This window comes from Papilio xuthus, unplaced genomic scaffold (assembly GCF_000836235.2).
Source record: "Papilio xuthus unplaced genomic scaffold, Pxut_1.1 DF826933.1, whole genome shotgun sequence".
NCBI classification, from domain to species: Eukaryota; Metazoa; Arthropoda; class Insecta; order Lepidoptera; family Papilionidae; genus Papilio; species Papilio xuthus.
In genome coordinates, this window is record NW_013531716.1 from 7,066,035 (window position 1) to 7,089,398 (window position 23,364).

At 40.2% G+C, this 23,364-nt stretch overlaps 6 protein-coding genes across 8 annotated transcripts; 2 read left to right on the forward strand and 4 right to left on the reverse strand.

Moving 5' to 3' along the window:
- Positions 1-2,869: 2,869 nt before the first annotated feature.
- Positions 2,870-5,081, forward strand: LOC106122008 (uncharacterized). Its single transcript, XM_013317856.1, has 4 exons — positions 2,870-2,944; positions 3,347-3,555; positions 3,808-3,913; positions 4,004-5,081. Exons 2-4 carry the CDS (start codon positions 3,348-3,350, stop codon positions 4,470-4,472), a joined length of 783 nt encoding a protein of 260 aa, XP_013173310.1. The 5' UTR covers positions 2,870-2,944; position 3,347; the 3' UTR covers positions 4,473-5,081.
- Positions 5,082-5,665: 584 nt separating this feature from the next.
- Tango4 (transport and golgi organization 4) lies at positions 5,666-8,618 on the forward strand. The gene is made up of 8 exons (XM_013317730.1): positions 5,666-5,942; positions 6,183-6,307; positions 6,419-6,673; positions 6,887-6,973; positions 7,218-7,303; positions 7,539-7,733; positions 7,952-8,272; positions 8,404-8,618. The coding sequence occupies exons 1-8, from the start codon at positions 5,827-5,829 to the stop codon at positions 8,593-8,595; spliced, it is 1,377 nt and encodes a 458-aa protein (XP_013173184.1). The 5' UTR covers positions 5,666-5,826; the 3' UTR covers positions 8,596-8,618.
- An 892-nt stretch (positions 8,619-9,510) lies between these two features.
- TBCB (tubulin-binding cofactor B) lies at positions 9,511-12,101 on the reverse strand. 2 transcript variants are annotated; one of them, XR_001228091.1, is made up of 6 exons: positions 11,883-12,101; positions 11,032-11,231; positions 10,728-10,871; positions 10,211-10,369; positions 9,570-10,118; positions 9,511-9,525 (listed from the first exon to the last, which is right to left on the reverse strand). XR_001228091.1 is itself a non-coding variant. In XM_013318178.1 (5 exons), the coding sequence occupies exons 1-5, from the start codon at positions 12,003-12,005 to the stop codon at positions 10,001-10,003; spliced, it is 744 nt and encodes a 247-aa protein (XP_013173632.1). In that variant the 5' UTR covers positions 12,006-12,101; the 3' UTR covers positions 9,552-10,000. The 2 variants fall into 2 exon arrangements, 1 of the variants encoding a protein (XP_013173632.1); XM_013318178.1 differs by lacking the exon at positions 9,511-9,525 and having other exon boundaries at positions 9,552-10,118.
- A 525-nt stretch (positions 12,102-12,626) lies between these two features.
- LOC106121971 (uncharacterized) lies at positions 12,627-15,559 on the reverse strand. 2 transcript variants are annotated; one of them, XM_013317811.1, is made up of 7 exons: positions 15,190-15,559; positions 14,529-14,804; positions 14,049-14,333; positions 13,551-13,723; positions 13,385-13,476; positions 13,064-13,215; positions 12,627-12,959 (listed from the first exon to the last, which is right to left on the reverse strand). In XM_013317811.1, exons 1-7 carry the CDS (start codon positions 15,355-15,357, stop codon positions 12,711-12,713), a joined length of 1,395 nt encoding a protein of 464 aa, XP_013173265.1. In that variant the 5' UTR covers positions 15,358-15,559; the 3' UTR covers positions 12,627-12,710. The 2 variants fall into 2 exon arrangements, with proteins under 2 accessions (XP_013173265.1, XP_013173264.1); XM_013317810.1 differs by having other exon boundaries at positions 12,627-12,977.
- A 1,374-nt stretch (positions 15,560-16,933) lies between these two features.
- Positions 16,934-20,185, reverse strand: LOC106122259 (uncharacterized). The gene is made up of 7 exons (XM_013318183.1): positions 20,049-20,185; positions 19,692-19,830; positions 19,407-19,616; positions 19,126-19,252; positions 18,571-18,708; positions 18,144-18,319; positions 16,934-17,860 (listed from the first exon to the last, which is right to left on the reverse strand). The coding sequence occupies exons 1-7, from the start codon at positions 20,078-20,080 to the stop codon at positions 17,471-17,473; spliced, it is 1,212 nt and encodes a 403-aa protein (XP_013173637.1). The 5' UTR covers positions 20,081-20,185; the 3' UTR covers positions 16,934-17,470.
- A 62-nt stretch (positions 20,186-20,247) lies between these two features.
- LOC106121871 (uncharacterized) lies at positions 20,248-23,246 on the reverse strand. Its single transcript, XM_013317700.1, has 9 exons — positions 23,073-23,246; positions 22,770-22,956; positions 22,491-22,692; positions 21,985-22,144; positions 21,511-21,666; positions 21,274-21,428; positions 20,917-21,192; positions 20,600-20,804; positions 20,248-20,495 (listed from the first exon to the last, which is right to left on the reverse strand). The coding sequence occupies exons 1-9, from the start codon at positions 23,128-23,130 to the stop codon at positions 20,248-20,250; spliced, it is 1,647 nt and encodes a 548-aa protein (XP_013173154.1). The 5' UTR covers positions 23,131-23,246.
- Positions 23,247-23,364: the final 118 nt, after the last annotated feature.

Consider the following 23,364-nt stretch of genomic DNA (forward strand, 5'->3'; position numbering starts at 1 on the left):
AGTGGAAACAACAACGCAATTTACGGCCCCAACAAAGACTTACTTACGATTTAAGAGAGATTACATTAATACTTACGGTGGGTTTGTGAGATCAGAATCTGTGTATAAAATATGTCGTTATCTATATATCTTTGACATAAAAGTGATAACAATATGCGTTGAACGGAGATTTTGATCTCAAAAATCCACCGTTACTTAGATTGGTTACGTGGAAACTGAAGACAAAATATTTTCTGAGTGACACAAAAACCAGTTAAACGAATGTAGTGATCGTAGAAATGGCGGGCCTTATTTCAGTAATTTCCTTAACAAAATGGGTTTTTATCGTTGAAATGTTCTATTTTAGTAAGCTGAATTATCGTAATAAGTAACAATCATCTTATGTTATTCTCTGATAAATCGCTGTAAATAAAAAAATTGAAAAAAGTACATATTTGAAATTTTAATATAAGAAATCGTTTGTTTTAAAAGTCCTCACGCTCTCTATCAATGGTTGTATAGCTCGCGCATGCGCAGTGCGCCCCCAACCGCTATACGACTCATCAATGGGGCGGCCATCTTGATGACGTCAGACAAATGGCGCCCTTTATGCAATGTTTGTTTTCATTTCGGCATTCTTCCCAAAATATAATCCCCTTATATTATAGCTAAATAAGCTAATTATTGAGTTTGTTACTGAATTAACTATTATTATTAAAATTTATAGAACAATGGAATTACTTTAAGTTCAATGTCATGGACGTTCGTTCGGTTAATATTTTAAGCGTTATGAGGATCGATTGACGTGTGAATACCTTTAAGCTTCAAACAACTTTTAAATCATTTCATTTAAGGATTAAATTAATGCAGATTGAAGACTATTGCTACCCAGTTAAAAGTCGATTGAAGAACTTCAAATTTACATTCAATATTCCCTCCATTTTCATTCAGAGATAAAAGTTGATAATTATTTATTTTCTAAAAGAAATGTAACAAAATAAATAGCTCAAATTATTCTCGTCTCATTTCTAGTATATTATTTCTAATTATTTCATACATTAATAATAAAATTAAACACCTATATTTTTTTTTTATTTGACAACATATTTTAATATCAAAATAGTTCGTTAATAAAGTTTAAGGGAAAATTATTTAAAAAAATATTGGTGCACTTTGTGGTCGGTGTAAAAGAGAAGCATTCTATTTGGCGCACGTCAAAGCCGCGTTCCCCGCGCCCTCTATAGGAATGACGTCTAATGAAATTCCTGTACCGATGACGTCATAAACTAAACATTTTTTTCACCACTGTCTGTCTGAAGAAGGTTAAGTTGTGAATTATTAAAAAGGTAGGCTTCGTTTACATCTAGTTTTATGGTATCTTCAAATTTAATTTCACTTATTACAAGATAGATTTATTAAAAACTAGCTGCCGCCTGAGACTCCGTCCGCGCGAAATTAAAAAAAACTTAATAGGTAGCCTATGTGTTCTTCCAGACTATGTTCTATATCCATGCCAAATTTCATCGTGATCCGTTAAGCCGTGCCGAAGATACCTTCAAATAAACATCCATCCATTTAAACATTCGAATTTATAATATTAGTAAGATTTAGCAATTCTTTAGATATTAAACAAAAATACTAATATCCTGGCCATTATTACCACTGAGAAAAAAAACATTTTGTAGTAATGGTGCGTGTTTTTTTTGTATATTAAAATTATTTCTGTAGGACATAACACACGTTAAATAAATAAACAATAAAAATCTACAATATAAATCCATTTATTTAAAACCTTTGTGGTCGTTTTAAATAGAATGTTCCACAGTAAAAATAAATCAACAAAATAAACCTCAACCCGGGAGTATACGTTCAATTTTCCGCAAGCACAAAGCGCTAGCAAAGCTAATTAAATTCTTCTACACCTTCCATACACAGTCAAAGAAATAAATTCGCTACCCACTCAGGTTCGGTTTGCATTCAACAAACTGTTCATATAACTTCTATAAATCAAAGGAGGAGTGAGGGAGACCAAAAAAGTATGGAATGACTGTGTGAAAGAGGATATGCGTAGGAAGGGGGTAGACTCGGATATGACAGCTGATGGAGATGTATGGAGGAGTAGTACATACTGTGCCGGCCCTCGACAGGGATAAGGGCGGGTTGATGATGATGATCACGTATGAAATTTCATCAAGATGGCTAGCAAATAAACATCGTCGGCAGTGCGTATATAATACTATCTAATATGTTTTTATTATTTTAAAACTAATCCGTTAGGGTTCTTTTAAGATAACTAACTTTGTTGTTTTTTTCTTAAGTTTGATTTTTTCGCCGGGATTCGAATTCAAATCTCTCACAGTTCATATTAACCGATTAGCTAGTCCATTGGTTGTTGTAGGACAAATACACTTTCATGTAATTTTATAAAAATTACTTGATAAATTTTTAAAAGAAAAAAACCAAAAGTGTATAAAATAACAGAATATTATTTAATAAAAGCTGGCCATAATAACATGTCATAGACATATTTAAGCATGCACACAATCAATCATCCCTCTCTTTCAGGCATGTTTAAATCTATTACAATAGACAGAGACAGCATGTGACACTTGACACCCTCTTGAACTGTGTAGCGGAGTACTATAATGTAAGGGTCGCAAAATCCTTTCCCGCGCTTGCGCGAATCAATAAAATGCTTCGTACTACGTCTGGAATTCCCTCCTAACATATAGAATACACTACATCCATTGCGTGTTTTACTCAAAAGTATTGTTTCATCTTTGGTACTAAGCAGGTAATGAATGATGATGTAATAGAAAATTTCTGATTGAAAATATTGTTTGGTGTGTCTGTGGTAAAGGTTCGCGTCTGCGCTCTTCATCCCTGTACCAAATTCTGTGCAAGTGTAACTCGAAACTGTTGTAAAGTGCTGTGTTTTGTATAAAAAAATTGTTTAAAAATACATGTGAGTATAAAATCATTACCTAATTACTTCCTTAATAAATTAATGATGTTAATAACCTAATTAAGCTTTAACAATATCAAAAAATTAGCTTAAGTAATTTTTTTATTGTTTAATTGCTTTATCTTCTAATTTTGTGTTGAAAATTACGTGGAAAACCTTTAAAAAACTATATCACAATATTTTTATGATGGTTAAAGACATTTTCCTATATTTTCCTTGAAGATATATTTTATTTCGCTTTGGTTGTGCGAAAAATATTAAAACGGGACTTTGAACTACTTTTGCTATGTTAACTTTATCGATATTTTTAAAAATAATACAAAATGTTTGAAATTGGAATAAAAATATAACAAAAAGGACTATTGTGTCTATTTTAATTAATTTCATATATCTTTGTAACAGTATGTCGTGCGGGTCTGAATGTCTGTCGGTGGGTCCACCGCCGGACAGCATCCTGCGTATGCCGCCGCCGCCGCTGCCAGCCTTCCTGGCCAGCGCCGGCGCTGCTAACCTGACGCCGCCATGCAAGGCCGCGCGTTGTCCCCCGCACCACAACAACGAGGTCAACGCGCTCTTCCCAGGAGTCGAATACCATGAGCTACCAAGACATGGTCAGTGGAATGAGTTTGGTATTAAGGTGTTTTCGTCATTATTTGGATGATAACATGCATGTACACGAGAAGTTCAGTAACACTCGTTGACCTATAAATTCCAAAACGTCTTAAGACCTATCTTCTTATTATATATTTTCTTCTTTGTAGTTACACGCAAGTCACGTGTTTTTATACAATTACAGGTTTATCTTAGTTTAGACGATCCTAGTTTATAATGATAATTAAGTAACCGCCATTATGTGATCGCAGAGCCTGCGGGTTACGACGACACGTGGTTCCTGGTGTTGATCACGTGCTGCATCGCCGTGCTCTGCATCGCAGCCCTACTCGCACTCTTCCTACTCAAGTGTAGAGAGTACGTATTTTTAAATTAATTCCTGCTATCGTTCCATTTTTACATTTCTTTTTGTAGTCACCTATTTAATGTGTTCTATTGAACTCTCAGGGCACGTGGTGGTTGTAAGAGTGGTACGGGCAAGGCGAGCGGCTCCAACGCGCTGTACGGTAGCGCCGCCCTGGACTCCCGCGTCCTGTGGGCGGCTCTCACCCCGCGCGGCACGCGACACTTCGTCGCCGACACCTACCCGCACGACGAGACCGAAGACCATCACTACGAGTGTGTCGAACCCCCGCTATATAAACTCGGACCACCGGACGATCTCGCCATCACAAGACACTTCAACGTCGAATACGAAGACCCGGCGCCTCTCATCGAAAGCTACTCCGATAGAACAGAGGAATACTTTAGAAACGGAATGGAAACGTTACGTAGAACTAGACCGCTAGTCTCCTCGCCTACTAGGATCGAAAGACCAAACCTTCCTCCCTTGAACCTCCAGCCGAGGACCCTCCGCCGAGCGCCGCACTCGAGGCGCGTCAGTGACGCCAACAATTCTGAGAAGTCGGCCATCTGAAGCGAGGGAGGCGCGGTCTTCTCCGTCGCCGATACAACAGACATAGATTACGAGTGGCAGTCCATCGCGGACTCCAACGTCGATCGCCTCGTGTGAGAACCTAACAGTTCTCAACACTTCAAAGCAAAAACTTTCATATGAGTGAATTTCAACTACGTGTTTTAGCTATTTTCACAAGATGTTTTTATGTTCGGGTATATAGCTTAATTGCACAGATAATATCTAGATGTTAGTACTTTAACGCATATAATTTATATTTTTAAGATCTGTAAGTAGTTCACAAATCCCTCAAAAACGTAGGTCTATTTAATAAAATAAAATTAAGACTTAAGTACTGTTTACTCTAGTAATCGATTAGAAGGCGAAAAAGAATTTAAGTTTTTCCTTTACAAAATATAACTAGACTAACTCTACCCTAACATACTTCTACCTACGTATTAAATAATACTAACCAAATCATATCAGAAGAAACGTATTAAGGTTTTTGAGTGTAATAGTAAAGCAAGATGACAATATGAATTATTTCCGTTTACATAAGGTAATTATTGTAGTGCAAATAAAAAAAATTGTCTTGTACATAAGTAAATGTAAATACAAAAAATTAAGCTTCGTAAGATGCTAATAATAAAATAATATGCATAATGTTTTATGCTTTGGAATTTTGTGGTACTTGTTCGAAATGTCTTAAAATAAGTTTAGTAGTAATTTGTAATACATTGTTTTTGGATAATTAAAATTATGATAAATAAGATATGAAATTAGTATAATAACTTGTAAAATGATTTTCTATTTATAATACAATAATAAAGGATTAATACACCACTGCAAACAGTACTTTTATTTTTTTTATTAACATTAGATTACTTATAAAACCCTATTTATAACAAGATGGTAGAATAGGTTATAAGATAGATAAGTAGGGAGAAGGCCATCAATCCGCCTTTATTTCTTATTCAGAGGTAAAAAAACAGGAAACTTAAATTGATCGAAACAAATCAAATCTAAAAAAAAAATAAGTAAATCTTTTTAGACCTAACCAAAGAGTATATAAAATAACCTAACCTAACCAAAAACTACCTTCCAAAGCAAAGAGTGTATAAAATGTTCCAAAGCTCCACTTTGGTTCAAATATCCATAGACAATAAGCTTCGCAAAATGAAATGTCATTGTCACATTACCAAGTTGCCGGAGTGTCAACGTCATATTATTACAATTTTGACAAAAACGTTAAGCGCGTTTTGTTTATTCTTGTTTGTATTTGGGTTAGTTTAATTGACACTAAGTTAAAACTAAATAGTTAAGAAATAATTTAAGCGGTTTTATTTGTGATATGCAAAACTAATAATATCAAAAAATGGCTGACGATGTTATAAAGCACTCTGTACATACACTTGTGTTCAGATCATTGAAAAGATCTCATGATATGTTCTTGGCTAACCAAGGTTTATTGCCGCCAATTGATGAAAAAGCGTAAGTACTAATTATTAAGATGAATACAAATTCAAAATTTAAATCAACTACGGCGGTTATTTACGGTAATAAAACTTATTGCCTTTAGATCACGAACCTGTTGTGTTAGTATGATACCTTATAAGCCAAAATGCAGTGACTTAATAATTGACAACAATGCCTTTTTGCTGGTATTTCTTAAACGTTTTCTTTACTTCGTATACTCAATCAATATTTGTTAATTCTTTTTAATTATTGCAGTGAGAAAATTTTGAAAAATATAAAAGCTAGAGACAGCTATGGTCTGGTGATGTCTGCAGTGGAGCAAGCGCAAGCAGTCAAACAACAGCAAATCTTGAGCCGACCTGAAACACCACATGATACAGGTATTACTTTGTTAATACACAGCAAAAACTGTAGCAAAAAAGTTTAAGCACCTATAATATAACTTATATATTACATAAATTAACAATCAACTTTTTTCTTTAATTATTCAGAAATGGCAGAGTCCGCAGCTCTAGGTTCAGATGGTGCCATGTTACCTTACAACCCAGGGTCCACAACAGCCCCAGCAGCCCCTGGTTCTCAGGGTCTACTAGGGACTGGGGCTGCTGCAATTGTACCTCGCAAACCTCCAACAGCACCCAGACCAAAGTGGCACGCACCATGGAAATTGTTCAGGGTTATATCAGGACATTTGGGGTGGGTGAGGTGTGTTGCTGTTGAGCCTGGCAATGAATGGTTTGCTACAGGTGTGTGCACTATATTTACATTTTTATCATTTAGCAAGTCTATATGATTTTGATGCGCTTTTAAACTTGTGTGTTGTATGTATTAAATGATAAGTCTAGTAAAGAAGTCATTCCTTTCATCAGAGGGTTGATATTTATGTTCTTTATGGTTGCTGTTTCAATTTAAATTATTTTCAACCATATTATGTCATAATACAAGTACTTTTATTTCAGGTGCTGCGGACAGAGTTATAAAGATTTGGGATTTAGCAACTGGCAAATTGAAAGTATCCCTCACAGGACATGTTAGTACAGTAAGAGGTTAGTTAAACCATTATATTTGTAAAAAGACATGATAGTTTTATAATAAATTAAAATGCAGTTGCTCATAGATATACACGAGTCCAAGGAACCGATGTCTTGTTTATAGATGTTTCTCTCTAACCCTAGTTTCTCACAGTGGTTGGCGGTCCTTTTCTCGGGAGCTTTCTTTCACTGATCCAGCACTGAACAAAACTGAATATTTGACTTTATATATTAAAAACAATGTTTATGTTGTATGTAGGTCTGGAAGTATCACCTAGACATCCTTACCTGTTCAGTTGTGGTGAGGACAGACAGGTTAAATGCTGGGACTTGGAGTATAACAAGGTAAGTAATGGGATTCAATTTAACTAAGAAAATTATATTTTTAGTGTGATTTTGTAAATTTTAATGTTTTTAAGTGTTATAACTATTCTGACAACCATAAAAATCCTTACTTACTATTCTCACGGTCTAAAATACCCCTAAAGCTTCTTTAAGCTTATTTCTCCGATGATCCATAGTAATTTTCTTCGGGTTTTAAAAACCTAATGATATATAAAAATGTGACATTTATATGAAGGTGATCCGGCATTACCACGGGCACCTGTCAGCGGTGTACACATTGGGACTGCACCCCACCATCGACGTGCTGGTGACTGCAGGGCGAGACGCCACCGCGCGTGTGTGGGACGTGCGCACTAAAGCCAATGTGCACACACTTACGGGACACACTGATACTGTGGCAGCGCTCGCCTGCCAGTCTGCTGAGCCACAGGTACATAACACTGCATTCTTTGTTTCTGGCGGAAATCTTTATCCCTGCCTTCTGTGGAAGAAAATGAGACTTAACTCTCTAAATTCCCCTCAGTGGCCAACTTTTATTTGATTTTTTATATATGGAAATTATTGATATGCTGTTTTTTTAAACGAATCTTCTCTTTATTACCATCTTTAAATCTAAATCACACAATTAACATTGTTATATTTTTTTAGATAATAACGGGTTCACATGACTCCACCATCCGTCTATGGGATCTAGCAGCAGGCAAATCAATGTGCACACTCACAAATCATAAGAAATCAGTCCGTTCTGTAGTCATACATCCCACACAATACACATTCGCCTCCGCATCACCGGATAATATAAAACAATGGAAGTGTCCTGAAGGCAAGTTCATACAGAACCTCTCTGGGCACAATGCGATAGTGAATTGCATGGCGGTGAACTCTGAGGGTGTGCTTGTCAGCGGTGGTGATAATGGCACCATGTTCCTGTGGGACTGGAGGACGGGGTACAACTTCCAGCGGTTACAGGTCAGTGTTTTGATGTATTGGATATAATAAGTCTGATTCCACTGTCAAAAAACGTATTGACATCCCTCTAATCTTCGGAAATTGAAATAATATTCTTGCTTACTTGAGTAAAGATGATGATGATATTCCAGGCGCCGGTGCAACCGGGATCAATGGACTCGGAGGCGGGCATATTCTCAATGACATTTGACCAGTCGGGCTCCAGACTCATCACCACAGAAGCGGACAAGACCATCAAGATATACAAGGAGGATGACACCGCCTCAGAAGAGACTCATCCAGTTAACTGGAGACCGGAGATATTGAAGAGGAGAAAGTTCTAATGACTAATAAAATATTTTGTGACTAAAATTGGTTTGTCTTTAGTTTTCCCCCATATAATTTTTTTTTAATCAAATAGAGCTTGACCTCAATCCCCCCTGAAGTTTCGTTATGATGTGGACGGCGTTGTTAGTGCTTTCCTTTTTAAAAAAAAAAATAGATATAGACCAAAACAGATGTGCAGCAATGGATACTTAAAATTTAAGAATACACTTTTTTAAACTGTATTTTATATTTAAAATGATAAATAGTCGTATTAATTTATAATTAAAAAACATTTTAATTTCGTTAAATACGTTTATTTTTATATAAATTACAAATGACAAGCAATGATACGAAAATATTACAATGTTACAGCTATCTCAAAATATATCGCCAGATCTGTCGAATTTGTGGAATGTTATAATCAATATAATATTTCAACTGGAAACATGATTTTACGAACTTAATAATTAATATTTAAATTAAAAAAAAAATCAGCAAAATTTAATCTAAAATAAATTCAAACACAATTTTTCATTTTTTCAACTTCAATAAAAATGGTACAAAAGCCTACATTTACGTTTGAGAAATATCAAAATATGTGTACGGTGTAACACCGCACAATCAGATATTTACCACATTTTATAATATGCGATACCTTTCACACTAACCAGATCACGTTCGGTCACCATACATACCGTGTATGTTCATATTAACAACCATTTAGCCGTAGTTTTAGAGAGTAATCATTCACTAAACTCGGTGTTATTATATGCAATGTGCTTTTCAATACTAATTTACCCATTATTTTTACAGTAAATCCAATGATCAAATCTAACAACTAATAAATGCAATTATTGAGTAATTTTTCTCAAAATAAGTTATAAAAAAAGTGAAAAATCACATTTTAATGTGTTTTAAAAGTAATATGTTTCATGTTTCAGTCTTAGCTATAAAAAGAAATTTTGAGTCAACATTTGACCAAATCTTCGACATATCAATTCTCGCACCCACTTTACATTCTTTTTTAGCTCATATATAAAAAGCCTACATATTCAGCCTGCCAGCAAGCATATAAATGTTAAAATGAGTTTTCATTATACAAAAACATCTATCAATTTCAAAGATTCATTGTTTTTCATCAATCAACCAGTGTTAAAAATGTTTTCATACATTCACACATACAAATTAAATACAATTAATGATGCACTGATTATATTGCACCTAAAAATATACCAAATATGTATAAATACTAGAACATGGAGAAGCAAGATTCCGAGGAACCATCTCTCTTACCCGAGTTTCTCACTTACCAAAGTTCGACTCAAATTTAAGAATAATAAAGCATAAAATCTATATGACTGATTAATTGTACGCAAATTAAAGCATCAGCAATATAGTGTTATATATGTGAAGTAAGGAAACTTATATTTCGTCCTCCAGATCATATTTTTCTTCGGGGAAGTCCCCGACAGTTACGTAGACAGGTTTCACGAAGCCACCGTAATTTGGTGGGCATGTGAAGTATCTCTTGCCGTTCACCCTGAAATTAAATATGCAATTAAGATTTTTTTTTATTAAGTTAACTTTAAATTCGTATTTTTTTGGCAGAATTTTGTTTTAAGAAACACTCACTCTCCGTCGTTCTTGCCGAGTGGCTCGTCGTACTGCACGCCGATCCATAGTCCACGCGCGCCCTCCAGTGGGCCGTTGTAGCGCACAGTAGCGCGGCGCGCCGGCTGCCGGGGCGCGCGCACCTCACACCGCGTACCCACCAGCACCTTGCTCGCCAGACTGACACACAAACGCCTTTACGTTACTCACCTATGTAACACTGTTCCCACAAAGTCATCCTTAGAAAAGACTTGTTTAAGACCATTATTTGCTGTAAGTACTACTACTATTTTTATTATTTAAATAAAAATTAATTCAATGACATAGTTATCTTCATTTCACAAATAAATAATATAGTATCACAGTTATCTAGTTACAAATACAGTCATATGTGGGTAAGCGAGAGTCATTGTCCTGTCCTGATAAACAACCTTCATAAATGAGAAACTTGGGTATGGGAGAGGCCCCTATGAGCAAGAAAAATATTGCAGTTACTTGGAATGTGTCCTATCCAGGTATGATTTTAAAATCTCCATACTTAGCCTCTTCTTCCAGTTCTTTCTGCTGCTGCTCCTTCAGCTTAATCATTTCCTCCTCATTGTACTTGCCCAGCTTGTTTCGCTGCAGGAATGAACGCAGTGTGTCTCCCTTCTTCTCATAGTCTTCTTCAGATAGTTGGAACCTATATAATAATAAGATCACTTAAGCCAAAGCTTTAGTTTTACTGTATTTAAAAACTACAATGTTATTATTGCCTTTTTTATTTTATTGCAAAATTTACAAGCAAAGACCAGCACTGATGTTTCTATAAATTTACACCGTTCTCTTTAATATTAACTTACCTTTCACCACTATCATTGGCAGCAAAATCTTTGACCATTGTGAAGTTGTCAATGACATGGATCCTGGTGCCATCATCAATGGGGTACGACCCAAGCAGGGCATTGTCATTGTCAATGTCACACACAAAGTTGTTTTTCTTGTCAAACACCTTCAGCTTCATGGTAGCTGCTGACCCTCCGGTTACCAGCTCTAGTTTTGTCTGCAGAAAATAAACAATGTAATTTACTTTGATTATAATTAAAACACAAACAACTGCATGTGATGTAAACTGAACCATTTTATGAGTAGACTAGAAGTATCTGTCTGTAGAAACGACGGAAATTTTAAAAGTTGAATAGTTACTGTACCGAAAATACTTCGTGCATGCATGATGTACAGACACACCAATTTTATTCATCTGTAGGTATGGTCAGTGGTATGGAAGAATTATTGCAGCAAGCAAAATCCCAAAGAAAAAAGGGATGGAAGGAAATGGCAATAGGCAATGGCTCCTGGTACAAAAATAAACTAACACAAAAAAAAAATTACGCAGTTACAAGTCGTTGGCATGGAAGGTTTTTATCTCCGGGCAAAATCGCCACATAATTAATATATGTACCTATTATTTTAAATAGATCCTACTAAATAATATTATTTTAATGGCATTGTATCGATTTTAAATATATTTACAACTTAAATTGTAAGATTCGGGTACTGCGTAGTTACGCCGGTTTTACCGGTTACTACGCAATACGGAAAACGAAAAATTCGAATACCTTAAATATTTTCACGAAGAAATGTATAAATTAAAACGATTTTTATTAAATTTATTAATTAACTAACATAAAGGTGGAGAATGAATCATACTAACCTTAAACTCCAGCACAGAAATTTCTTTCTTGAACCGTCTTTCAATCGGCGGGCCATCTTCGCTATCAGACGTTGTGATAAGAACATTTACGTAGTCCTGCGTTATAACCTGAATTGACTCCATTTGTACAGAGTTTAAAAATATTAATTAATAAATAAAATTTCTTCTCCGCAGCACAATTTATTTTTGGCAAATGTCAACAAATTGTATCTGCTGTCAACTGTCAGCTGTCAAAGTCTTTGACTTTATACCAAAGAGTATATAAAAGATACAGCTAAGATACACTTCAATGGAGTATTTCAAATATTTTTTTAACAGTGATAGAGCCCGCTTTAATATCTTCTCACGAATTGGTCCGGCTCGCCCGTTGAAATATCACGACCATACAGAAGATAGCTGTGAAGGGAAAGCAATTCTTTATCTCGTCTGATGTGTGTGCGTCTTAGGAGCCCTTACTTTAGTCTTCTAATGGGATGTGGAAGTGGATTTTCCGAATGGTAATAAAAATATTCTTTCTGTGCATGTTATTGTCCGTCGATTAAGGGCATGCAAGTTGCAATGTCTATGGTCAACGCTCGCTTCGCTATTTCAACTATTTCAGGTGGCCGCCAGCTCATTTGTCGCCTTATTAAGCTTTTAATAAGCCGTGGTAAGCCGCGACTATGGAATAACTCCTTTTTGCAGGTAATCAATACAGTAATAAAACATTGATAAAACGATATCTATAAATAAATTTATTCGCAAACTAAAAATTATATTATTCACAAGAAATTAAACACAAAAACTTGTAAAATTTAGGAGACATATGGTTCTCGCATTCGTAATTAGTTATGTAATATAGAAGATGTTTGTTAACATTAGCAAGTAGAAGCAGGTGGAGAGGGGACGGGGTCGGGGATGTGCGGCGGCGGCACGCAGGGACTCGGCGGGGGGCTCCTTGGAGGGGGAGGGCGTGGGGTGCGTGCGCGTGACCGTGTGCAGTGCGCGCGACACCGAGCGCGACACGGACATGGCGCGCCGCCGCGTCGTCGGCGCCGGCTCTTCGTAGTCTGCCGCGTTGTCTCCGTACTCGCCGGCCTGGACACGTTCCAATAACTGTCATTAGATGATCGTGAAGTAGTAGTAAAGTCGACAGACATTGATACAAACTGTGCACCTATTATATCCTATCCAGACAGTACCTTGAAGTCGGGTCGGTTGGGCTCAAATTCGTGTGCGGGGCGGAAGGGAAAGCGCGCGTCCGGCTTGGCGGAGGCGAGCATCACCACGTCCGAAGAGTAAGAGTAAAGCTCGTCCGCGGGCGAGCTGCGGTGCGGCGCCGCTGGCACTACGCCTGCACATATTTTTTACATCACACTTTTTTTTAACATATATTTAGTAAACACAGATTTTATAGAAATTTGAGCAACCTCTGCCTTGATTAAAACTTGAATACGAGAATGAGACTTTGGGGGTGGAGGCTACTGTATTTGTTTTAAATCTGAAATTAATATCATAAGTACTAGAAGGTGTGGAGTCGACGTGCGTGCTCAGGTCTGTGGTGGGCTCGGTGTTGAGTAGCCGGTGTTCGCTGCACAGCGATTCGCAGTCGCCCCTGTAATGTACGCCAAAGTTTTCAATTGTTTCGTAAATATTGAAATATTTAGTGGTCCAGGGAAGTGTTGTTACCGTCCGCAGGCGCGCAGTGTGTGGGCGCAGTGCAGGAAGGCGCGCCAGCGAGCCACGCTCATGGCGACGTGCGTGTCGCCGCAGCCGGCCGCGTGCCGCCCCTCCTGCGACACAGAGTCGCTCAGCACGCCGCACAGCTTGCCGCCGCACACCACGCCCGTGCCCCGGTCGTTCTGCACACAAACGACCACCGTATAACTGACTGTTACCACCCTCATGACAAGTGAACAAACAAACTTGGCATACACCAATCGACCTCAAAAATATAAATTACATAACTAGCTGTTGTCCGCGATTTTAACTGCGCTGAATTTAAAAAATGTTAAATAACCTATGTGTTCTTCTAGACATCTTTGGTATACATATATAACAAATTTCATCTAGATGCAGCCATTCTGGAGATATCTTCTAACAAACATCCATACATTCGCATTTATAATATTATTAAAATAGTAAGCAAGATGTACTGTATTTTATGGATTGAAAGTTAGAACTTACTGAACATAGCTCCTCACCGGAAAAACAAAACGCGCGATCGCGCACGTCCGCCCAGTGAGGGACGCGCGTGGCGCAGTGCGCCTCCGCTACGAGCGCAGCGTCCACGACGCGGAAGCGCGCGCGGTGAGCGCCTGCACCCGCCACCGCGCGCACCGCGTGGCACGCCGTTTCCTTCTCGCACTCGGTGCGCGACGTCGCCATAAGGATAGGACGCGCGCGCGCCGACGACCCGAACGGCGACTCCAGCTCCAGCACCGCCAGGTCGTCCAGCAGCGGATCTTCTCCCTTCACACATCAACAACAACAATTTGAAAGTACAGAATCGATTCGTAACATCAGAGAATGGACGGGGATTATTTAGCCGAAGAATTGTTTCGTCTCGCTCTGAACCAGGGACAAATTTACGTAGCCAACCTCCAACGTTCAAGAGGCACTGTAAGAAAAAGAAAATATTTATGGCTAGTTAAAAGAGGCACATACTCGTCTTCGATCACCAGCGAGCGCGATACGCGCGACGCGGCGGGCCGTAGAGGCGGGCGAGGCGGGGCGCGAACCGAAGCCCTCGAGGTTGTCCCCGGGCACGCGACGCGCCAGCTGCGCCGCAGCCAGCGCCCATAACTCTTGCGGCGTCTGTTCGCTGATGCGACCTTGCGTCAGATGAGCCCGCCCGCGCGCACACCTCGCCGACGTCACGCCCGTACGCAGCGACACCAAAGACGCCGCGCACCGCCACCCGTCCGCGTGCTCTACCACTATCTACACATGTAAATGCTACCTTTTCATTTACAATTACATAGGCCTATAACATTTTACTTTACATTCGAGTGAATAGGATTGTCTCAGAGGAGCTATGGGAATAAATAGCCTAAGATTTTATGCCTTTGCTGTAATTAAATACAAAAAATTCAGAGTGATCAATAATTTTAATAACGCGTACTTTGTTGAAATAGGAAAACTAAATTCAATTAATTCCTTTATATCCGAGATAAGTTACAATCCATTTGGTGGTGGGGTGAGAAAGAAAGCCCTTTCAGAAAATTATTTAGATGAATCGCCCATTAAAGGGTTCAATAGTTTGCTCCATAGCCTATTGCCTATTATAATACTTACACTTTGTTGCTTGGAGAAAACTAAAACAAACCATGAAAGGTGCAGAGTCGCTCTCTTCATCAAGGTCAGCGTCTTCGCTGGTGGTGGTGATGATTGGCTGGCAAGGTCGCGCCAACTGGCCTGTGCCTGGCGCGCACTCCTGAGCGCGCGCGCGCAACAGCAGCGCCGCGAGCAGCGCGCACACCAGCCGCGCGCTCATCCCACCTATTGCTCTATGAGTAAAGGGCCCTATCTCGGCACTTGTACTTTACACAGAGCCCGGTAGTACAAAACGATATTACACGCTCTGACAGCACCACCAAAAACATGTCATTTCTTTGACAACTTCTTTCAGAATATTTTTCATCGGAAGATTTATTTCAATAACCAGATTTATAAACCGCCATAATAAAGTGGCAACACTGAACATATTTGTACGATAATGTGAAATTTATTTTATAAGTCTAGTTTGTGTTAATAAAATTATCTTATTTTGATACTTTTTCTCATCATGGACAAACGTGGGTAGGGTTACGCAGATGCAAAGTCTAGTTCGTCGTTAGTCTTTAGATTTTTTTATTCGATTAATTTTAAAATAACTTTGTTTCACAGTGCTGTGTACTTTTGCTTATAACATATGAAAAAAAACAATGATCGTGACATTTGATGGCGAAATACGCGCATTCAACTGTCTAAAAAAGAGCGGGAAATCCGGATGCTGTCACAAAGTTCGTAATGATTTACTATGTAAAAATTACAATTACATATTTAAATATGCTATCTTATAAGAATAAATAATAATAATTTAACAGAAGTTTGTAAAGAAATAAAACCAGTTATGCAATTGAACATTTTATTTCATAAATATTGTGTTGTCGAACAGCGAAGATCAAATTATACATATTTATATTTATTTCACCTCAAGAGCTATAAAAAATACAGAAGGCGGACACACTGTTTCTATTTCTATTATTACGACGTGAGATACAGTTCTAGCAAATATTTGGATTTACGATGTTAAAACACAAAATTTACATTTTACATATGGTCTTGAGTTGAAATAAATCATAGGTAGGCCCTTTTTTTTAGCCTGTTATCTATAAAGCATTGTATTAACAATAGTCTAACTATAACCTACCTAATTTAAATCTTCGCAGCATTGATATATAACCTATAGATACAAATGACTTTTTAAAAATGTAGTCTTAGAATTAGATGTCAAACTGAGACGGAACCATTCCATCTATAGATTATCTATGCATCGCAGTATCACTACTAGATAAATATTCATCTCTAAAAGATGTACTGTTTATATTTCAAATACGTATTTTACTTCAAAAATTTATGTTTTACAAATCTACTTGGGAATTTTAGTAATTATTCGTCAATCGTATCGCATATTTTATTTAGCCAATTACCTTTGTAAGCAAATGTAAAATATCTATTTTGTCAAAGAATTTTTTTTTAAATATGTTACGATAAATGATAAAATTGTTAATTTTAACTGAATTAAAAAAAACATACATAGATTATGTACCATGTTACCGAGAACTACATCTAAGTTCAAATGCAGAAAGCGGTTTTCATAATAAAATAATTGTTCTTGTACTAATATTTCTTAATACTTTCGAAATGTGAACTTGACAAATATCACCGAAATCTAAAAGGTTAAAAATTATATAACTGTATTTTTTAAATATCATATAATTTAAGTAATGACGAAAAACAAAATGTCATTTATTCGTTTTTTCCCAATATCATATGGATAAATATTGCACTATAATTAATATTAATTAAATATATTATATGTACTAATGCATTTATTTATATTGAAGTAGGCGGGAAATACAAATTATACTTAACTAATAGTGGTTTTGAACGCGTCTATTTTTTATGTCACCGTAAAAGTGTACACTGTCAGTTTATAACCTTACTTAAAAAAATGCAATATGATGACAAAGAGAAAAAAAATTGCCGATTTTGATATCAAATTTTGAATTCATTCAGTATTTAAATTGTCGGAAACATAAGTTAGTGAGATTATAAATTAACGTCACAATTCATTACATGGTTGGCATAAAAAATACAAAGCACAGTGTTGTTCCAAGCACTAAAATAAAAAAAAAACTAGGCTAAGTACACTCGCATCCCAACAACATGCCTCGTAAAGGCAAACAATCTCAGTCAAAATATAAATACAACTTTAAAGCTTTCTAAAAACATATCAGCAAAATAAATTTACAACTAAATAACGTTTGACTGAGATGAACCCTCCATACATACACGGAACACAATATTTGTTCCCCATTGACTTCCGCTGAATACTTGAATACTTATGTTCCGCGGGATCCCTCATCCGCCGCGTCGTTCTCGTCCCGCAGCAGCTCGTACCCGCGCCGCTCCTCCGGCTGGACACGATCCTCGTCGAATACATCAAACGCCTCATTAAATATGTACCCCTCAATCTTTTCACGGGGTTCATCCTGTTCCGCATCAGGCTCGGCGTGTTCCTCCGTGTCGGGAGCATGTTCCGTTGTCTCGGGGGCGTGTTGAGGTGTGACGGGGGCGTGTGCGGTCGTGAGGTGGGCGTTGCGATTGTGCGCGTCGAGCAGCGGCTGCAGCTCGTGCGGCAGCGCGTGCAGACGCAGCATCTTGTCGAGCAGCGCGTCCGCCAGGCCGGCCGCCTCGCCGCCGCACCACGCCGCGCCCCGCACGTACAGCCACTGTACAGTACACACACTTTTCATTACATTATAAAATTGTTTCAATTCCTACTCTTAGATGAAAAAAAAGCAAAATTAGAAATACTAAATGTAGTTTCCCATTTTTTTTATAACAGGTGACTGTCAGAAATAAAGGAAAGTTTTTTCTTGTAAAATGTTTTTTTTTTTAACTTTTTTTTGGACAAAGGACTAGAATTAGGTCTCCGGCACGCAGTGTAGTTGTAATGAGTTGTCACTTGAGACGTGTGTATGTATGTAGCAGTGCGGTGTAGTGCGGTGTGACCTTGTGTTGCGGTGCGAGGTCGAGCGCGGCGTAGAGCGCGTGCGGCAGACGCGGGCGCGCGGCGTGACCCTCCGCCTCCAGACGCAGCAGCGCGCCCACCACGCCGCACCCCGCCACCGCCATCGCCGCCTCCGCGCTCAGCACGCGCCGCACACACCGGCACAGCGCCTCGCTCTCTGCATGCATCACATCACATCACATCACATCATTCTTACAACTTATCTACAAAACGACTAAATTAATTTCGCGCGGACGAAGTCGCAGGAGACAGCTAGTCATTTTTATATGATAGCTATTAATGTGTCTATCATGAAAATAAAAGCTTATTATTATTAAAATACTTTTATTTATTATAAGATGGAAAACGGAGCGCATGGACACCTGAATTCGCGGAAATGGCGAAACGATCGCTGGTAAGAGTACAGACCTTTAGGCGCCCAGTTGGAGTGTAGGGCGCGCACGAGTGCGGGCAGCAGCGCGGCGAGCGCGGCCACGCCCCGCACCGCCACCCCGCCCAGTCTGCGCAGCACGCCCGCCTGCGCCCACAGCGGCGCGCACGAACCTACTGCAAATACAACTTTCATTGCAACTTCTACTAAAACTTACCATTCTATTTTTTCAAAAACGAGTGTCTAAACAAATAAAACTGTAATTATGTAATTCCACACTGACGATAAATACAAAAGAAAATAATCTATAGATGTTAATAAAATTGGAGTGTCTGTATCTGTAAGAAAATGAATCATATTTCCCTAATTCATTCCAAAAACTAATTTTTAACATTTTTATCTGTCTGTCTGTATATTTGTTCGCTAGGCCGCATTTGTTTCGGATAATCTCCGAATCTGCTGAATCGATTTTGACAAGACTTGGACGGGTAGGTAGCTGCTGCACGTTCTGCGCTGACGAAGTTACAGAATCAAAGTGAAAGAGTGGTTGACAATATGTAATGTTGTATTTGCAGTGAACAGTTATGTCTGACCGATGTTGAGGTAGTGACTGTGGGGGCAGTACTGCGCCAGCGCGCGCGCCACCGCCGCCGAGCCCGACGCCACCGCCAGCGACGTCGCCTGCTGCTCCCAGAACCGCGCGCCCGCCGCGCTCTCCCCCTACGTACACATGCAGCAAAACTGTACAAATCTTAAAAACAATATGAGCTCGTGTGAACCTCACATGCAGTGCAAGACTGACTTATGAAGTAATCTATTGATGTGTCTGAGTATGAGGTGTGTCTATGTGTGTGAGGTGTGAGGTGAGACTCACGGTGTAGGGCTGTCCTATGAGGCTTGTGAGTACGCGTGCGCGGTGCCAGGGCGAGTAGAGCAGCGCGCGCACGGCGCCCCACTCCGCGGCTGCGGGCAGTAGCACCTCCAGCTCGTCCTCCACAAACGCATCCGCCGCCCCCGCCCCCGCACCCCGCCCCAGCTCCACCTCCTCGTACTCGCGCTGCAGCTCGTTGCACTTCTCCTCGCACTGACATAAAACATCATCCATCAAATTGTAGCCTCTCTCTGTCACACAAATTTTTCTCTCTCACGGTGTACTCACGATACTCAATGCGTTGGCAAGATCCTGTTGCTTGGCGCCGCAGACGAGGAGGTCGGCGCGGCGCAGCACGGCCGCCACCAGTGACGTCACACCCAGCAGCCCCGGCTGACCCTCAGTGGTGCCCACCTCGCACGCCACCCTGCCCACCCATGCATACATTTTACATATCATAATATAAGTTTATGTCGAAATAATTAAGTTTCTATATTTTCATTTTAATTCTTGGTAAAAATGGAAGAATTATCTCGTAAAACTTCGACCTGAGATAATATCAACTTCATCCCATAAAAGCGGTCTGGAGATACGTAACAAACATCTATTCATGTAAACATTCGCATTTATAATATGATGAGTTACCTGGCGATGTATAGCACATGGTGGTGCGGCATATCGCGCTCCTCAATGGCGGCGCGCAGGGCGTGTCTGGAGGCGCGCGTGGCCCCCGTCACCCCGCCCACCACCGCCTCCAGCCGCGCCCACTCCGCGAACGGCAGCGGCGCTGACCCCGCCAGCCGCCGCAGGATACATCTGCAGACGAAAAACAATCACTTACATCTCACAAATATCCTTTTTTATAATATATTCTCAAGGTCGACACGTACTTAGCGTCGGCGCGCATACGTCGTATCTCAGCGTCCGCGGTGGCGGAGTCCGCGCCCGTGGCTGCGGGCGCGCTGCCGGCGTGCGCGGCCAGCAGCAGGGCGCGCAGCCAGCGCAGCCGCCAGCACAGCAGCGCCGTGCGCCGCTCCCCGCAGGCCCACGCGCAGCACGCCTCCCACAGCGAGTTCACCCACGTCAGGTAACCTGCGATAAACGAAATAAAGAAATAAGAAAAAGCGAGACGTCTATGACTTATTTTGAGAACAAAATTTCAAAATTGTGTATTTCATTAGTGTGTTGTTAGGTACCGTATTCATCTGTGAAGTAGTGCGGGGGGTCCACGAAGAGCGCGAGTATGCGCTGCGCGATGTCCGAGGTGATGTAGGCGGCGTGTCGCGGCGGCAGAGCGCGCGCAGTGCTCAGCACGCCCAGCAGCTCCTCGCCGCACTCGAACTCCCCGCCCGCGCCGTACGCGCCCCGCACTGACCACCCGGACCCGCATAGCAGCGGCACCTGCACCACGACACACGATACGTATTAAACGACCACTACCACAGTTTACTCTCACTATAACTCCATACAATTTTCAAATACTGTTGACGTATCGCGGATAAAATTATATTACCTTGGCGAGCATGAGCAGGCGCACTGAAAGTCTAAACAGCTGATGAGGATCGACGATGGGCTGCAGCAGCTCGGCCACGTCGTGCGGCAACGGCGTGCGCTGCGGGTCACCCCCGTCATCCAGCGGGCACGCCTCCTCGGGGCCGGGCCCCGCCCCTTCGCCGCTCGGCCCCGCCTCCTCCTTGCCGGGCGGCAGGTACGGTCGCCAGTGGGCGGCGGCGCGGGCACGCTCCACGCGTACCCACACCGTGGGCAGCGGCAATCCGCTTTCTATAATCTGTAATGATAAAAATAATTAATGAAACTACTAGACTGAATAACATAAATACATTTCATGGAGGGGAGAGATGTGGGTTACCTTGTCCTCGATGTTGCGGAGCTTCATCTCGCGGCATCGTTCGCGTGCGAGGTCGCGCGGCGGCGGGAAGGCGGCGCGCGGGAAGTTCATGGCGGCCACCAGCTCGATCAGCTGCACCAGCTGCTCCCACAGGCCGGCCGCGCGCACCCACACGCCTGCGCACACCGATATAGCACTACATACATTGTTTCTGTTCTGTACCGAGTAAGACATGTAACAGGAGATGGTATAACTGACCGTAGGCATAGAAGATGTCCGTGTAGGCGCGGGGGAGGGCGCGCGTGTCGTGCAGCGCGGCGGAGGCGAGCGAGGTGACCGCGCCAATATCTGCCGCCGCCCCCGACGCCTGCATCAGCTGCAGCCACAGCTCCAGCCGCATATTCATATCTTGTTCTGTTGGTATAGGAAAACAGCACTTATCTTTAAATCAATCCATCACAAAGAAAGAAGTATATAAAACAAACTTACAATCATTAATCGGAAAACTGATTATTTTCTAATTTGCTGAATATTTCATAAATCCTCATATAATCTGATATAAGTAAACTAATGAATTTATTATAAATCCTAATTTCTATAATTACATACAGTCTTAAATCTATGATATAAAATAAAATATTATTATTAAAAAAAACGAATAATTCACTAAAATATGTTATTAAAAGGAGTCCCTTTAGGCAAGGAAAAATTATTTGTATAATATTAATATACCTTTAGTTAAGCACTCGCGCAGACGCTCGGCGTAGGGCTGCGGAGGCAGGGTGCGGCGCAATGCGGCGTACCAGCGCATGCGCACGCGCCGCGACTTCCTGTTCTTATGCATCGCCAGCTCCACAGCATCCATTACATCTTTCTCTCCACCATAGGTTTCCTACATTAATAGGAAAATTCATAATTACAAAAAAAAAACAATAAAGAGAATTCTACAGTTGGAAACCCACAATAATAAATGTAATCAAACAGTCTTTCTTAACAATAAAATACTACAATGTTCACAGGTCAGACATGATGTAGGATTTTCCTTAGATTAGTCTAATGAATGTAATATACAAAATCAAAACTTGATAAGGGAGAGTCCAAGGGACCATAATGTTTTTCACTTATCCAAGTTCAACTATATCCTTTTTATAAGTTGGAACTTTCAATATAATTGTAACCTCTGTGTGCTGCTGTCCCAGTTGTCTTTAGATAAATCTTTAAGTTTTTGTGATATTTACCATGAAGTCAATGTATCTCTCCCACAGTCCGGTATCAAGAGGTGCATCGTCTAGAGATTGGCGGAGCCCCATGGCACGCTCATGCACTTCGGACCTGTTATCGGTAGACTCTGGTAAGTGCTGCCGGAAATACCGACGCGGGCGGGTGCGCTGCCCTCCCTCACCACCTGTGTCGCCCAGCCGGTGCGAACTGCGTTCATACCTAACAAATAAATAAAAATCCTAATCTCATAAACGAGAGTAACAAATCTCACTGTATCTATTAAAATCTCTACTTACTGAGGTCGGCCAGGATAGTACAGGGTTGATACACGACGATTGCCATTATCCGATTTGCAATCTACGTAGTAGTTATCATTTTTCGATGGTTCCGCCTCGGTTTCTGGCGGAGTATCCATTTCTTCTTCCGTATCACTCGCCAAAAGCTCTTCTTCCAAGGCATCATCGTTTTCTAATGGCCAACGAGCTACGAAAGAACAAAATTCGATAATAGTTTGGGAGAATATGTATGAGAAAATATATATATGTATTTGTTTTGCTATGATTTGAGTCCGATTTTATTGGTAAGTTCGATATACATACCTCCGTCCCCGTCGCCCTCCTCCAAAGACTTAGCAGAATATGCAGGAAAAAGAGCCATACTGAAGAGAAATCAAGTTGCTCTTAAAATATTGTGGGAAACATAATACAAAAAACTCCGAAACAGCTGAGCCGGGGTATACAAGTTTACAATGTAGAAATGACAATGTCAAGTCAATGATAACAAAATCAATAAATTTGAATCACAGATTATAGATACTTATATACCAAGCAATCGGAATAAATAAAAAAAAATGTTTACAGATAGAAAAAATTGTTTGATTTTGATTAAAGC